Raw genomic sequence first — 16596 nt, 5'->3', positions numbered from 1 at the left:
AGCATCTCGAGATCTCGTTCCACTGGGAAATAAAGTTGAATCCTCGAGCCCTTTCCTTCCGAGACTTTCTGAGGGAAGCCATTTTTTTTACTAGCTTCTCCTTAGGAAAATCACAACTTCGCTTTAACTAATAAAGCTTTATCTACGGTGACTCAGCGTCGCTGTCAACGCTGCGAGAAAAACCCTTTCTGTTCCATCATTCGAAGATCCCCCACGATTTTCATAGCTCCTGACACGCATCTTTTTCGAACGAGACTAAAAGAAATCTAGCAATGAAAGACACTGCTCTCGTGCCAAGCTTTTAGTTCGCTCTGCTGAAAATGTCTATTTTCTTAGAAGCCCTGCAGTCCCGGAGCTCAAAAAATGTTCTCGAACGTATCAGAATTCATTCGCAGTTGTCGTTGCCCCGGGGAAATTGCTTGGAAATGTTCTCCCGTGAAAATCTCCAAAGGTCACGTCTCCTTTTTATTCGTGCATTGTTTTTCGTAAAAGGATAGCTGAAACCGGAGAAATATACTCGTCTTCGGTCGTGGTTAATGCAAACTTGAGTAAACCTAGCTTTCCGAGGCTAATAAATACCGCGTTTCCGGTGCGGAAACGTCGTGTTTGTTTCTCCTGAGAAGACGGAAGAATTCTTGAGACATTGAAACGTTTAAGACGTTTCTAATCCTCGGGTGAAATGAGACCTTGTCGAGCAAGAGGCCTTCGCACCGCCGTCGCTCTTCCCTCTCGACCGACACTGTGGACAATTCGTCAGAGAGGAAACCGTTAACAAAGCTCTTGGCCTCTGACGGGCCAATTACTCCTCGTACATTTCATCCTCTCACAATCCCTTATTTGTCCTTCTTCTCACTTTACAAATGTACCCAAAAAGCTATTTCAAATGAGATCTGGTCCAGGCAACTTTTAATGCATATTTATTTTGACGTCAATTGGAATATCAGGCAATTGGATGCTATGGAAAGCACTGAATTACAGTTTCGCTCGAGTTTCTCGAGTCTTTTACTCAGTTTTTATCGTTGACACAGTCGATACAAGTTTGAAGAACAATATTTATTCGTTCAATATGAAATAAATTATTTATTCATTGGAAGTTTACGTTGAGATCGTGCGTTACTTGTGATTTGAAAAAGCAATTTAACTTTTTTCCTCTTTTCGTGATCAAACGAACGATTAAAATTTATTCTCGCAATTATTAAAATTATGTGTAACTTTTTTGTTGAGATTGATCAATTTTTAATGTAATGCTAGCAGTTTGAATACTTTCGTAGTAATATCGTCAAGCAAAATGTGACAACAGCCATTTTTTATTTATATGCGTACGCATATCTATATTTGAAACCAGCTGGCTCATGGTGTTGTCAAACCTTCCACCGTTTACTCGCTAACCTCAAATAAGTATTTTTCTTTTTCCATTCACAAGTCATGTTCACCTGTAAAAAGGTTTTCTCGAAACATTATTGCTATCTAAAAACATTCTATTTTCTTATTCTCGTTTCTGGCTCTTTAAAGTTGGGAGGATCCTATTTTATTAAGGAGGGTGGATCGCGACGATACAATGTTGACATGCTAAACCATTTTAAAAATATGAAGAATTTAAAAACGATAAGAATTTAATAAAATTTGGTAAATGTATTTTTTAAAGATATATAAGACAATATAAATATTTTTTTATTTTTCTACCACATAGCTCTCGAGTAATTGAACACTAAAGTTCATGTGTATAAGCATAAAGTTTACATATATAATACATCTCGTGCATAAGAACTTCGATTTAACGTTCAATTATTCGATAATCATGTGGTGAAAAATTTTGGAAAAAATTGTATTTGTATACTTGATGCCAAAGAATGTTATCACGAAATTTGATCGAGTTTTGATTATTTTGATTTCGTGATCCAGGAAGTGTGCCTGCCATAAGAGCCTTCAAAAAACGTGATTTTCGTCAATTGTTTACTCGACAACTGGACGGTAGATCCTATAATAATTCCGGGGATAGATTTCCGGGTGCATGTTTCTAGCACATTTCCAAATTTCACCTCTCAAAGCTGGAATTTTCGATTTCCATTATCCATTAGATTCGCGTGATCTTAAAGAATATTTCCAGAAAAACCCTGCGTGTAACTCACAAATTTATCCTTTTTTCGTCCCGTTATCATTCATTATGCAGGTTGAAGATAAAAAACGATATTGGAAGGCTCGGATGGGTCTTTGGCGATGACGTGCCGAGTTTTCGTACAGACTGCACATATACATAGTAAAAGAGAGTCGCGAGGTACCGGGTCAAGGGGTATTTGTGCACCGAGCTTTGTACACGACATAATGCTGCTCTCCTCTTGTTGCAAGAGCAGGAAAATCATCGTGCAGGGGTAAAGCAGGCTCCGGTGTCAGTAGCAAAGAGCGGCGACATGCATCTATAACAAGCTTCGATAATGGCGTTGTTGTTTCAAACACTGCCATAACTCCAGCCTGTATATGAAAGTGCAAATTTGGAGAGCACGTTAGAGCCACTTATATTGACCGTCCTTCGAGCTCGTTGCAGTTGACTCCTGTTCCTTAAATTAATGCAAAATTGGAACTTTTCCAGTGGGTCTGAATCGTCAGTATCGCCACTTTTGTAAGTTGCAAGTTGAAATGATTGCCAGGTGAAATGAGTTTCCGCGACAAACACGGTAAAATGAATTTTCGACAGAGTTCGTCATCGGGTACGTTTTTACGAGGGTTTTCCAACCAACTCATTGGACAGACCCAAAACCACTGTTTGGCGAAAGAATTTCTTGTGAATATTTATTTCGAACAGAGTTACGAGCTCTCGGTTGAGAAAAATGAGGTCCCCGCGAGGAAACGATGATCGAGCCATTTGTGAACAATTACACCAACAAAACTGATGAAATAATCCTGAAAGATTTTTTTATCGCGAGAAAAGTTTTCCCTGCAACTCGAGCAAAAACTTGTCCGATGTGTATACAGTTCCGGATGTTCTCCGAGCATGTTTCTCTCTCAGCTCGATGCACGTAGCACGAATTGTGCCGCATTTCCGCAACTGCAGCGATCTGTGAAGAGTCATGAAAGTCCTGGATGCAAATGAGTCTCAGAAACTCCTTTATCTCTCTTTATCTTTTTCCCCCATCTCATTCCTCTCTTTATCGTCTTTTGATATTTTTTACCTTTTTTTCATTTTAATTTACGTTAGACGCTACGTGATGCCCAAAAATGTGGAGTACGCAGGTACACTTTTTCCTGATGGCATTCCGTTTTTAGGCGATTATAATCCTCAGTGAACAAACTTCATCAGTTTTTGTGCATCGACTTTCCAATGGCGTTGCTCCCAGCACAACGTGCCAGAGTTTAATCGAGTTTGATCCAAGTTTTCACTTTTTTTTTTTTATTTTATTTTCTTAAAAAATAATAGAGAAATGCGGCATCGCGAAATGTAGCATTATAGAACGCAAAGTTATCGAATTTTCCGTAGCTTCTTCAATTCTTTTTCTTTCCTTCTGTGTTTTAAATGATATTCTCGGTCCTACAGAAAAATCCTTATTTCATGGATGAGTTCAACTTCGATGAATGTTAGCACCGAAGAATTCGCGCTCGCGACGTCGAAAATTTGCTGTCATTATCAGTTTTTTTTTTTACAACGTTTACAAGAATCCTGGTCCCATCGAAATATCTTCACCTATTTGCTTCCGCTCTACCGCCCTTTCACTCCCAACCCCCTCAGCGGCATCACTCGTTATATCTGTAGACAGACTTACATACAAATATAAATATAATCTCGCTCTATCTTTCTCCACCTGCATATCGCGGCTTTGAGCTTCGCAAGTTTCTGTTGCTTCAAGCAATATGCTGAGTTCGGCCAATGTCGAGATCGCCTGATAAGGCATAGCCTCGTTCAAGTTTATAAATAAACTTTAAAACCGAATATGTTCTCCGTCGTACGACACTGGACGAAGTTCCTTAAATGAAGATTTCGTTTTAAATCTCGACGAACTTCGAGGGTTTTTTGTGAAACTGTTTTTTTGCTGGGTTCGTAGATTCGATGATAGAATTTAAACATTTTTTTCCAATAATTTCCGAAAAAATTCTCCGTTTTCAGATCTTTAGAAACGAATATCTTGAAATATCGTTATACGTGAAAATAAAAAAATACTTTATTGGCTGTAAATAACTTACTCGCGTTGCGTTACGCTCGACGGAGTTTCAAAAACGCCGGTTAAGGACCTTAATCGAGCTTCCCTAATATCCTCGATCTCCCTCGCCCACTAAAAAGTTTTATCCCTCATAACTGGAGGGTGTTATCGGAGGATCGCCATGTATTTTTTAAACAGAAGTGTTAACACAGAATTTCGGATAAAGATCCAGAGTATACTTATCGAGAGATTATATCTTTGTCTCGATTGCGCGGACGTTGTTCGGGACGAGATTTTCAACGAAGGTCGGAGAGAATATAAAGAACAGAAAGGCGCAGAAGCAACTTGCAATGTAATGTAATGAGTTTATATTTGCATTGAGGGGTTTGGCCAATTATAAATTGCCAAATTACATGGCACAGCTTATACGCTATATGAAGTTCTACCACATTTTTCCATATTTTCTTTCGTATTAGCTTGAGCTTGCGATTATACGATTAAAGCTGAAAAGTTAAAAATTAGAAATAAAAATACATTTGTACTTTGATTCTCGGATTACTTGCAGTATAGTGCCCCAGTACAAATGTCCTGTTTTTCAGCTTAGGGATACATAGACAAACAAGTTTTTGGTAGATTTTGTGGGTAGAAATTGTGGTCCCGACGCATATTCAAATTTTATACCTGAAAGGTATTTATCGCGTTGATTCTGGTGTAACGTACATTCGGATAGTTCTTGACTGATTCTTTTTTCATATCGTTACAGTGGAGACCTTCACCTTTGAAGCTGAATCTGTAATTTTTTAGTTTTAAAGCGAAGGAGTCGTCGCCGGCTAATCTGCATTGTTCCAAAATTCGTTTATGCGCGAGAGAAATATTTTGGAGCAAGTACTTTTCATCACACTTCAATGTATTAAGTTGTTTAATAATTTACAATTTTATCATTTTTATTATCATTTATTATTCTTCATTATTTTAACATAATTTTATAATTATAATTTATAATTCTTATAATTTATTAATTTAATTAATAATTTTTTTGTAATCCGTGCTATATGAGAATAGCATTACTTTTACTGCATTGGCCCTGAACCTGGGATGAGTCGCAGTACCTCCAACACTACAGAGCGCCGAGGCAATTTAATATTTTGCTTCCGTAAATAGTGGGTAGAAAGGAGACGAAAAGTGGATTAACGAAAGCAAATATCGAGTGGGTAAAATACTTGAAATCGCTGCAGGCACTTCGGAGTTTGAATCGAATATTTTTTGATAAGCGAGTTACGTTCGAAGCTCAAAGCAAAGTTTGTTCGTCGGGCTCTTCGCACGTCGCAGGTGGCTGGTCCAACGGTTTTTATTGTAATTGAATTATAATTCGAAGCGCCTGACATTGTTTTACGTTCTCGGACGCTCGCCAAATGTACACGATTTTCTACTGGCGATAAGCGAAAGCAAGAAAAATATTTTTTATTCATTGTAGCGTCTCTTTGCCACTTCTCTAGCAATTTCTCACTGCGTGAATCGTTGCGAAAATCCAAGGAAAGTAGTTGAACGAGAAAAGAAATAAATGACAAGTGGAGATTCTCGCTCTTCCCACCGGCAAAGCGAGAGGATGAAACGAAAACTGTATGCTCGCGAACATTTTTCAGTTTCAAAGTCTCCCTTGAAGAAGATTTGTTTCCACTTACACTCTGTTTTCTTTTGAATTTCACTCCTCTTTCCATCGCGTGGAATCCTGTCGATGCTCCTTCCGTTACAAACTGACACGTATATTTATGATTTGCCTCGGCATCGCTCACATCTTCGAGCATCTCGACCTCCCAAATGACGTCGCTTCATCAATCAGATTTCAGCAACTTACTTCCATTTCCACTCGTCCTTCGGATACCCTCGGAAATGATTACCAAACCGCATTATAATTCTCGTTGAAACGCTTCCTTCCCTCGCCCTTCCATTTTTTATGAGCTGCTGATATATCTTCAGACGCTTCCGAGGTGAGCTCGGTTCGAAGGGAAGGGTTCGAAGAAACTCAATCGCCTAAAAATTCAATGAACCGTGTATGAGTAATGAGTGACACATCGAGTTCTTGAATTCGTGACACGTCAATACAAGCGGAGGGTGAATAATTTCGGGGGAGAAGAGTGTAATATGCACGCACAAACAAAAATGTCCTGGTGTAAAATCTCATCCGCAGCTCTCAGCGAGACAAGACAGCCTCGAAAATAAAAAAGTCTTTTGATGCACGAGTGCGAAGAATTCTTCCATCCACGTTCCGAGGCAGCAATATTTTAGCTGAAACAGCGAGAATCCCAATGAAATTCTGATCGCGTTTGCCCCATTAATAAACGTGAACGAAATTTCTTCAATTTTGAAACCCACTGACTCCCCGATTCTTTCAATCAAAGAACGAATTTATTCAATTGAATTCGAGTTTCTTTTTCTTCAAATGCATCGACTTCCTCCGCCGTTTCGATTCCCCGCTGACCACGATCAGTCTCCCCACGTCGGGTCAGAAGACAGTGACATTGACGTTCGAAAAGTTGCGAGTTATAGCGTCGCAGTTCAGCAGGACAGGAGCACGGCTGACTGTGAGTGACGAGCGAGTAATATCGCGGTTGAGTGAACATTCGATGTCTCGTTTGTCCAAAGATATGTGTATGCGAGCATACGAGCGTATAAAATATGAGCAATGCGTGGTGCATTGTCATTTACATACTCTGAAAATCCATGGTTCAGCAGGAGCATGCACATTGCGCGAACCGCATTTCGCTCCCGTGTTATACTACGCAGTTATTCTGCGAGTTTGCCTCGTGAACGGTGGATAGACACGGGAGAATGTGTCTCAAGCTAGAGAGCTTTTCAACAGCCGGAGGCGATCGAAGGGCGCGTTATGTCGAGTGAACCCACCAAAAAATTATACGAAGTGTCCTAAAAGTCATTTAAAATATTTATTGGATTCCTGAATTGCGAGATTTATCAAGTTCTTGGCAGAATCGTCATTATCAGGGACCGGCAGATCTGAGCATAGTAATTGACTGAGAAATTTGAAGCCTGGAAAAAGTTGATGTAGCATTTCACGGAGTCATAAGAATCCTGAAGGATCCTCGACAAGTTTGAAAATTATGGAAGTTCTCCATCGCACGTTGGCAAGATTTACGAATTATCCGAGTGTAGCGACTACCGGGATAAGAAAAATTGTTTGTCTCGGGAATCAGCTCAGAAATAACTGCGAGACTTTTGCGATTTTTAACGTATTTTTATTCCTTTAGTAACATCAGTACATTTTATTTGATCGCTGCCTACCTTGATTCGAAGCTTTGTAGAAATCTCTTCCTTTCTGGGCTTTTTGTAATCTGCTTACTCACATCGATCATTTGTACGTATATTCAAACCTCAGCAGCAGCGGTTTCCACGGCAGCAATATCCATTATTCCAACAGAATTTTCGATCGGAAGAATCGTGCTCGTGATTTCGCGATATTCGTCGTCCACGTCGACCGATTGTAACACATTCGAATCACGGACGGTCCAAAAAACTTTATGATCCAGGACAGCGAGACTTACAGGTTTTTCGGCTCCCGAACATAAGAGTTCCCTTTGGACGAACTTGGTACTGATATTGCTCGAGAAAGACTCGATGTTTCCGGTCCCCTCGTCCGCGACGTACACCCTCCCCCGACGCTCGTCATAGGCCAAAGATATTTTTGGACCAATCAGTTTCTCCACAACAGTTATTTTGTTACTCGGATCTTCTGGGTCCAAGAAATCCAGACGCAGTTTGCCGTCGTCCGACTCGAAAACAACGAGACTTTCATCGTAATCAGGAATACTCAAAAGTTCCAAGGGCACATCTGCGAAAGCGTAATTTCGTGATACCAAGAGATTTTCTTTGACAGCGTGGGGTCCGATTTGACTGATGCGACGAGGCCTCGTGACCGACCATCTGATTATATTTTTTTTATAATTGAAACCGAGGCCACCTAAATTATTGTGATTGACATGCGTTATCCGCAGAGTCTCACTGCTTGAAGGATCAAGGTGGAACAGAGAGTCGGTGAATCGGTCGTCGGCGATTAAGCGCTTGGTGTTAGGGTCGTAAACGATTCGGCTCAAGTTTATCGGCGTTAGGCTTTCCTCGATCTGGGCAGTGCCGAAAACGTTTTCATGATAGTGGATAATTCTGTCACCCGCAGCGACCACCAGATGCTGTCGTTCACCTGTGGGTTTGCAGGTGTGAGATTTCAAATCCGCTTTGCTACCGAGCTTGCAGGCACAAGAAATTTTACCCCCTTCAGCAAGGAGGCAAATGTCAGAGCAAAGCTTGTGACTGTCGCACGGGTTTGACAGCGCTGGTTTCAACGAAGAATGATGAATATCAATGTCGTAAATGAGCCCGGTCGCGTTGACGATAGTCCGAGAGTTTAAACCGTCCGCGGCGTTCGCCGATTTGATCGCTTTCGTTTTCCAATCGGTCCAATAAACTTTATCGCCGAATATCGCTAGCGAGTGAACTTGATTGCCTTTCAGTATCTCCTGAGCTCGACGATCGGTTCCGTTCAATCTTGACGACTGAACGATCATCATCTTTGAATCGACCCAGTATAAACGATCGTTCGCATAATCTATGGCAAGATCTCTTGGCCCATTGAGACCGAACGATAAAATAGCTTTTGCATCACTTCCGTCCATTCCGGCTCTCCATATCGAAGAATTCGCTCCATAATCGCTCCAGAACATCTCACCTCCTTTCGGATTGAGAACCAAACCGCCAGCCGTGTTCGTCCCCAGCGCCAGGATCACGGTGCAATGGAGACCGTCCTTCGTACAGACACCGATGTGCTTCTTATAACCGTCGATAAAATATACGTTTCCGGTAACCCAGTCGACTGCCAACTTCTCGGGTGCGACGAGGCCTGCTTACGAGAACGATCCCAAAATTCAAAAATTATTATTTTCACCTGTACAAAAGTGGAGAAATCCACAATGAAAACTAAAATTCACGTACCCGCGTTCACAATTACTTCGGGAACTTGACTATTGTTCCGACTTCTCATTATCGTCTTCTCGTCGACGTTTATCGTCGACCAATAAAAGTTGTTAGGATCTCCAGAAACCGCAACACCTACGTACCGATGCAACGAATCTGCGACGATAGCCTCATCTTTGTGACTCGAGAGAGAAACTTTACGAACGGCTGAGCCCGTGGAGTAGATCAGGAATGCTTCTTCATCTGTGGCGATTCGTACGTCAAACGTCAAATTCATGGAACCCTCATATTATTTTTTAGCTTTTGAAAAATTACGGTACGCACCTTGACTGTTCCTTCTGAGAGTTTATTGTGTGGAAGTACAAAGAAAGGAAAGAAATCTTGAAAAAATATAAAACGAGGAAGAGATTTTGGAAGGATCGAATTTTTTTGTTTTTCAAGAAATATACAAAATTGAAAATATGGATAAAAAATTTGGCTACTTTCGAACCATGCTTTGCCAAGGTCTTCCACAAAATTACATCTAATTAATGAAATATTTTTATCCTTATTAACACGTACCAGTGCTGGAAGCTTTGACTGTCGCGATGACCAATAGACACGTCCATGTGACTAAGACTTCTCGTAAAGACATCTAAAAAATCCGTAGTAACGACGGTTTAGAAACATTAACTGTTGGCGAAAATGAGAAACCGACAGCTCCGAGCAACCGTTTTTCGGACCTTTTCTGTGGTTCGAACGTATCGAATTGACGTTTGAGAACGAAAATTTTCTCTTCTGTGGGGTCCCATATTTTTCGATTTTTCGTAAAGAAAAATGAGTACAGGAAAAGCCTTGGGGAATGATGGGAATAAAAAATGAAAAGAGGAGTGTCGATATATCGGGCACGTTAACAAGATCAGAGAAAACGGTGAAAAAAATTAACTCATAAATGAACGGAACGAAGACGAAGAAAACAAAGTACTGAAAATGAGGGATGGAAAAAAAGAAACGTCAAAAAGTAACGGATTGGAAATTCAGAACAGAAACCACAGTAAAGGGATGTGCAACGATTAAAAAAATATGAAAATCTGAAAAATGACAATCAAAAAATCACAAATGCAGAAGAGAAGTGAACGTTTTAATTTCATCGCGAGACTGTTAATTCGTAGCAATTAGTTGGTGGAAAACTCACCGGAAGTTCAATATTTATTACGCAGAAAATAAGAGTCAAGCACGAAGAAGGTATTCGGTGGTAACTCTAACGCTGATAGGACTGACTACTTTTTTTCGAAAATTATATTCAGTCTGAAAGACGATTAAACAGGAGGGGGGGGCGAGATGATTCATGGATTTTTGAAATCTAATGATTTATTTTTTGCATAGGATTCTCTTGATCGATGGAGCTGATAAGCATTTGAGGCTTTTTATTTCCGAGCCTCCATCGCCGTTGTCAAAAATGACAGCAGGTGGTTTCTCAAAATTTATCTTGTTTTTTCTACTCGTTGTGACGATCCATCTGGACATTGTTAGCCTCGATAAATTTATATTTTTTCGTAGACACGTCGTCCCGGTATTATTATTTTCAATAGTGTTACAGAGTCATCGTGTTTTCGACAATTTGCCGGAGTTGTAACTCGTTTGTGATAATTTTCCCTTATTTTGTATGAGCGAAGATGCGTCAGCTAGAAAATTAGAAATAACTTGAGTAGGATTTGGCTCAGTTGATGTAACAATTAATATCATTTTGTTTTAATTAAATGCGAACAAATAAAAAATTAAATAATAAAAAAATATTCGGCTTTATTGGAAATTTTCGAAAATACGGGTAATTCGATTCCGAATAGCAGGGCGACTCCTCAACGTTTGTGATCTTATCTTCCGTTAAGGGTGGCACCCCGTGTGGCGACCTCATTTTTTGGGGTTTTTTCGCGATTTTTTTGCGGCGAGGAAAAAAAAACATGGACGTTTGAAATGATGAAGCTTTCGATTGCGAAAAAAGCTCGATGAAGCTTTTTTCCCACAACCGCATCGAACTTCAAGGTTATTTTTTTACAAACGAACATAAAATTCGAAATGTAAATCTACGATAACAACGTTCAATAAAACATTGAGTGATATCTCGATTGGAACTTCAAGTGAAGTTTAAATAATTCTGGAGAACAATTTGAATCGCTCGACGATAGCATTGACTATATCGCATGTTATAAAAATACTTGCAACTCGTTTGGTCCGTTACTTATTAAGAATATTGAAAATGTTAAGAAAAATAATCATGGCAGTTTCCGATCTCAGGTAACAGCCGAAAAGTTCATCCAGTCTCGAATGATTGCACGATGGTAAATGACAGAGTACCTGAGTTATCGTCTAAACTTAATTGCTTCAGAAGCATCGATAAAATAATTCAAGAAGGATTCGTTGTCCGGTAATGTCAAGCCGAGAAAACTTTATTTCGTGATTCGCATTTTTCGGAGGATCGCTTTACATCTTCAAACTTACACCGTAGAGGTGTCTATTGCAGTGATATCCATTATCCCAACAACATTTTTAACTGGAAGAATCCCACTCCGAGCCTTTTGATACCCAGCGTATATATCGGCCCATTGCAAAAGACTGGAATTACGAACGGTCCAAAAGAGTTTATCATGCGAAATAGCGAGACTGACAGGGCTTTCAATGCCTGTACATAAAAGTGGTCTCGGATCGTAACTTTCGCTGGCGTTGCTCGAAAAATAGTGGATAGTTTGGGCACCCTCGTCGGCAATGTACACTGTCTTAGATTTTTCTTCGTAAGCCAACGATATTTTGGGCCCGACTAATTTAGAAACAACGGTCTTTATTTCACGCGGCTCGACCTCGTGCAACCAATCGAGATGCAATCCTCTGCTCTTGGACTTGAAGACAACGAAGCTTTCCTTTCTGCCAGGAATACGAACGTACTCTTGCGGCTCGTCAACGAAATAGCGAGAGCTTATTGTCGTGCTTTCGAAACGTCTGCTTCGTTGATCGATGGAACGACGGCTGGGATCGGTCCATATAATCCTTTCTTTTCCGTCGTCAAAATCAATGTCGCCGATCCCGTCGCCGGCGATCTTTACGATCCTTCGAACCTCACGATTTTCAGTGTTAATCGTAAATATCGAGTTGGTCAGTAGGTCATCAGCGATCAGGTCTTTGGAGCCACGGTCGTAAGTGATTCGGCTCAAGAGTATGGGCGTAAGAATTTCTTCGATTCGGATTTTGCCCAAAGTCTCGTGGTGGTAGAGGAGAATTCTATCCCCCGCAGCAACGACCAATTTATGCGGCTCGTCTTCGGGAGTGCAGGCTTCGCTCAGTTCGTCCTGCTTTTTGCTTCCAAGCTTGCAGACACAGGAGTGTTCTAATCCACCAGTGAGAAGACACATTTCGAGACATCCGTTATTTTTGCAAGGATTTTGCAATTGTGGCTTCAACGCAGGGTGATAAATATCTATATCGTAAATGTATGACGACGACTCGACGACAACTTTCTGTTCTTCGCCGTTAAACATGTTCATCGACCTGATCGTTCGTGTTCTCAAATCGCTCCAATAAATTTCATCTCCTAATATCGCTATTGAGCGGAGCACCATGCCAGTTGCGTTTAGGAATATCTGACGGTCACTTCCGTCGTACTTGACCGATTCTATAGTCATGGATTTAGAATCGACCCAGTACAAACGCTCTTCTTTATAGTCGATCGCAAGATCTTTCGGCGAGCCGAGATTTTCTGCCACTATCGGGCGCGTGTGACTGCCATCCATTTTGGCCCTCCATATTACAGGGTTTCTTCCATAATCGGCCCAAAACATGTCCCCTGCATTTGAATTGACGACCAAGCCACCCGGCGAGTCTAGCATCGCTGCGTTGTCCATTATTACAGCGCAAGCCGAACCGTCCTTTTTGCAAACGGCAATGTGCTTTTTATAGGTGTCGATGAAGTACACGTTTCCTGTTACCCAGTCGACTGCCAACTGTTCAGGCGCGACCAGACCTGGCGAACGAAAGGGGACAAGAAAAATCTTTTCACTTCAACTTGCATCGAACTACGTACTTTTTCATCAACTTTTATAATGACGCTGCAGTTTGCAAGGTTCGAGTCCAACGAAACGAGCTGAAAAAAGCCTCGAATAATTCCAGTGATTCTCCAATTTCGTTCCCTGCCGAATTTCCAATTCGTAGTTTTTCAACCTCCGCCGATAATTAGAGAAATAAACAATTGGTGAATCACGAATACTTTTTTTCCTTCATTTCGTTCGACTCCAACGTTGCAACTGCCAGCGTCGTAACTTTTGTCTCATTAGCAACAATAACGAAACGACGATATCTCAATGGAGGCGAATAAACTTTTATTTACCTCTGTCAACAACGATTGCAGTTGTTTCGTAGTCACGCAAAGTCTGCATGATCGTTTTTTCCTTGACGTTTATCGTCGACCAGTAAACAATGTTCGGATTTTCTGTCACCGCGACTCCGACGTATCGACGCGATGGATCTGCCGCAAATATATTTTCCACGTGACTTTTAAGACCGATTTCGTGTATAGCCGAGCCCGTAGTGTAGAACAGAAATCCTTCGTCAACTGTATCTGCTTCTGCTGTCGAATCGAAACGTGCAATTATTCGTGCTGTTATAATTTTTTATAAACTAAGGTTTCGCTACATTTGAGAGCATTAAAACGAGCGAATATTATTTTTCTAACGACACTCGTGCAAAGATGTTTTACTTTCTGTAAATACGATTGGAGCGACGACGGCCAGCAGACACGCGCCTATGACGAGCGAAACTCGCGAGGACGACATCTGAAAAATTCGTATTTTTCGTCACTCATTCAGTCGATGAAATCTCCAAAAATTCTTATTAGCGATTAAATTCGACGAAACACTGGAGCTCGCACGGACTCAAGGAAGGCAATGCAAAGTAGAAAGACGACGCAGAAGCAGGCAATTTAACGTGGAAGCGAGAATTGAAATTAAAAAATCAACAACAAATTTGAAAAAACGAAAGGACTCAAATTTCGAATTTTTTGTCACTAAGAAAAGACAGGAAAGAAGCAAGCGCAGCACGTCAGTTTTATTCCATCAAACATTTCTCGGAATCTAATAATTTGTCGAAAATCTCTTCAGAGTAAAACGTATACCGAAAATGAATATTTATCCGCAGACAAGTTGAACGAATTCGGACAGTATTCCGAGGTTACCACATCACTAACGAGACTGTCGAATACTAATTCGAGTTTTATACACAGCCTGTAAGTTGAGGTAAAATGGAACACCTGACGATATATTTTACAATATTTGCTAGATCATTTGTTGTAAAGATTAATCGATGGTGCCGATAAGGATTCCGAGTTATTTACTGTCTACGACTTCTAACACTATTACAAAATACGAATATGCGCAACTCGGTTACTCACAAATGTTTTACCTATTTTTTTAAATAGCCACTATCGAAACACCTGCGTGTTGTTAGCCATTATAAATCTAAACTGAGAGCATTGATGGTTTTTCAAAATTTGTTATTTTTTTTGTCCCACGATATTTATTGATTAATGGAATCGATAAGCGTGCGTTACTCACTGCTCGGGGCCTCTACCGGCGTCGTAAAAGATAAATGTGAACGAAGGAATGCTCCCAGCTGAAATTTAACAATTTATCTTTTCATTTTTTCTAATTACAATTGCGATTCGCATCCGCGCGTAGTTGAAGATCGATAAATTCCGACTTTTTCGTAGACATATTTGCTGTTATAATGAGAGATTTTGGTGCACGTATCCGCTGTGAGGTTCCCAGACGCAACACTGAACAAACCTAGGGCCGTACACGTTCGAATCCAATAATAAAAAGCTCTGACAAATCAGCGAATTCTTATTGCGAGGAGGACCTTCAGCAACACCCGTTTCCAGCCATTCTTCCCCAAAACACATAAATCTTGAGTGGGCCTAGGCGAATTGTGGCGGGAGTCAGCCCGCCCGCGACAGTCCTCCGTCGAGCCGTTTATCAGGCAGCTCGGATTTTAGTGTCTTCAGGGTAAACGATAGTTTTTTATTGCAACCGTAGCCCGGGAGAGTTTCGAAGGTCCGAGTGTCGAACCGCCCTCGTTGATGTACGCATGGACTCTCCTCGACCTTGGAATAAGTTTTTATCCATCTTCCCTTCAATCTTAAACGAATTGTTATGTTTTTAGCGATCGTCCTCTCTGGCTCCGTAGTTTTTCTGGCGGAGACCGTACTCGAAAAAATGATGACGCCGCGGTCCGGGTCGAATGGGCTTAAGGCAAATGGTACCCAAAGAGTCGATCACAACTTTGAGTTTTCAGAAGAGCTTGCACTTTTTTGTAACGAGAAAACCAGCTCCGAAAACTTCGGGAATGGAGGAATCGTTTTAAGATTCGCACGTCGGGTTCTTGGAACGAAAATTTCGGTCGAAGACCCTGCGATTTCGCACTCCGAAGGTCCCGAAATTCATCAAATGGGACAAAACTACTTGAGCCTTGTAAAAAAACGCGTCGAACATTCTTCGACAACAAATTGTAATGTCACTTATTCCGGTCCTTGGCGCGACGTTACCCCGTCGCATAATTCCTCTTTCGCAAGAGTCCTTTAGAGTCTGCGGAGATTGTTGTAATAAGTGGTTAGCCTTGAGGGTGGATATTCTCCGTTGATATTAAAATGAGCAAAGAAGACAAAGGCACGAGCTGCGTTTTATCTACTCCATTCGCCCGGATGCGCGTAGTTTAAACGGTGCTACGCACTCTCGCAGCGTCGCTCTACTTGTGCAAACAACACTCGCGCATCTGCAGTACAAAATTATGTAAATTCTCTCATTTACCTTCGTCGGAGGGATTTGCGCGAGTGTGAACTAAGAATTTCTCGGGATGTTTGCATGGATGGAGCTTTTACCGCAAGCTTTAACAAAATACGACTCCGATGTTACGATCAGGGTCGAGACTGCGAGAGAAAAGGAGATCTTTATCTCGAGGCTGCTATTTTTCGAATGTTATCCATGAGGAAAGAGACGAGCTTCTGCGAGTATCTCTCATTTGTATTAACGAAATGAATACATTTTTTCGAGATCTGCCAAAACTGATGATGCAAACGAGCAATTATTTTCGTTCAGCATTGAACGTGGCGTTCGACGAGGCGTTGAACTTTATTTGAATCAAAGAGGAATTATTCTCGTTGGCACTCGGTGTTATTTGATTGAAAGGTCAAAATCGAGTGACGAGAATTGAGATTGTGTCCCAGAACCGTCAGTTCATTCAATCGATAAATTCTTTCAACGTCTCATGCAACAAACTGGCACAACTGTGGCCTAGTTACAGTAGCCTCCTAATCGAGGCCTGTCTTTCGATGACACGCATATTTTCCCCTCCCTTAAAAGTACACAGGAAATAAAGTGTTTCCGAAGGGAGTGACAAAAAAGTTAAACGAAAATTAGCCAAAAAAGTAAGCGTCTCGTGACAGGCCCTCGAGCTTCGTCACTCGGGC

At 41.0% G+C, this 16596-nt stretch overlaps 2 protein-coding genes across 4 annotated transcripts in view; one reads left to right on the top strand and one right to left on the bottom strand.

Annotated features, from left to right (window-relative positions):
- The window catches only part of LOC122406961 (uncharacterized), a 44936-nt gene that overhangs the window by 9980 nt on the left and 18360 nt on the right, over positions 1-16596 (top strand). Inside the window, exon 1 of one of the 3 annotated variants that reach the window (XM_043412833.1) lies at positions 4172-4482. The exons of the other annotated variants lie outside the window; for them this stretch is intronic. The gene's annotated coding sequence lies outside the window, so the exon portion shown is untranslated. Of the gene's footprint in view, positions 1-4171; positions 4483-16596 lie in introns of those variants that run through there. 3 annotated transcript variants of the gene reach the window in all.
- LOC122407276 (putative vitellogenin receptor) lies at positions 11045-13909 on the bottom strand. The gene is made up of 3 exons (XM_043413389.1): positions 13834-13909; positions 13465-13704; positions 11045-13101 (listed from the first exon to the last, which is right to left on the bottom strand). The coding sequence occupies exons 1-3, from the start codon at positions 13907-13909 to the stop codon at positions 11585-11587; spliced, it is 1833 nt and encodes a 610-aa protein (XP_043269324.1). The 3' UTR covers positions 11045-11584.

The sequence above is a fragment of the Venturia canescens genome, chromosome 2 (assembly GCF_019457755.1).
Source record: "Venturia canescens isolate UGA chromosome 2, ASM1945775v1, whole genome shotgun sequence".
Taxonomy (NCBI): domain Eukaryota; kingdom Metazoa; phylum Arthropoda; class Insecta; order Hymenoptera; family Ichneumonidae; genus Venturia; species Venturia canescens.
The sequence above is the reverse complement of the archived record's forward strand: the minus strand, read 5'-3'. Positions and strand labels throughout refer to the sequence as shown.

What these genes read in the sequence shown, in the direction of transcription:
- LOC122407276 (XM_043413389.1), bottom strand. Translation starts at nt 13,909, where the DNA reads ATGTCGTCCTCGCGAGTTTCGCTCGTCATAGGCGCGTGTCTGCTGGCC. An exon ending in TCCAATCGTATTTACAGAAA is followed by an intron (nt 13,705 to 13,833) that starts GTAAAACATCTT and finishes TCGATTCGACAG; the next exon opens with CAGAAGCAGATACAGTTGAC. An exon ending in TGCAATCGTTGTTGACAGAG is followed by an intron (nt 13,102 to 13,464) that starts GTAAATAAAAGT and finishes TTCGTTCGCCAG; the next exon opens with GTCTGGTCGCGCCTGAACAG.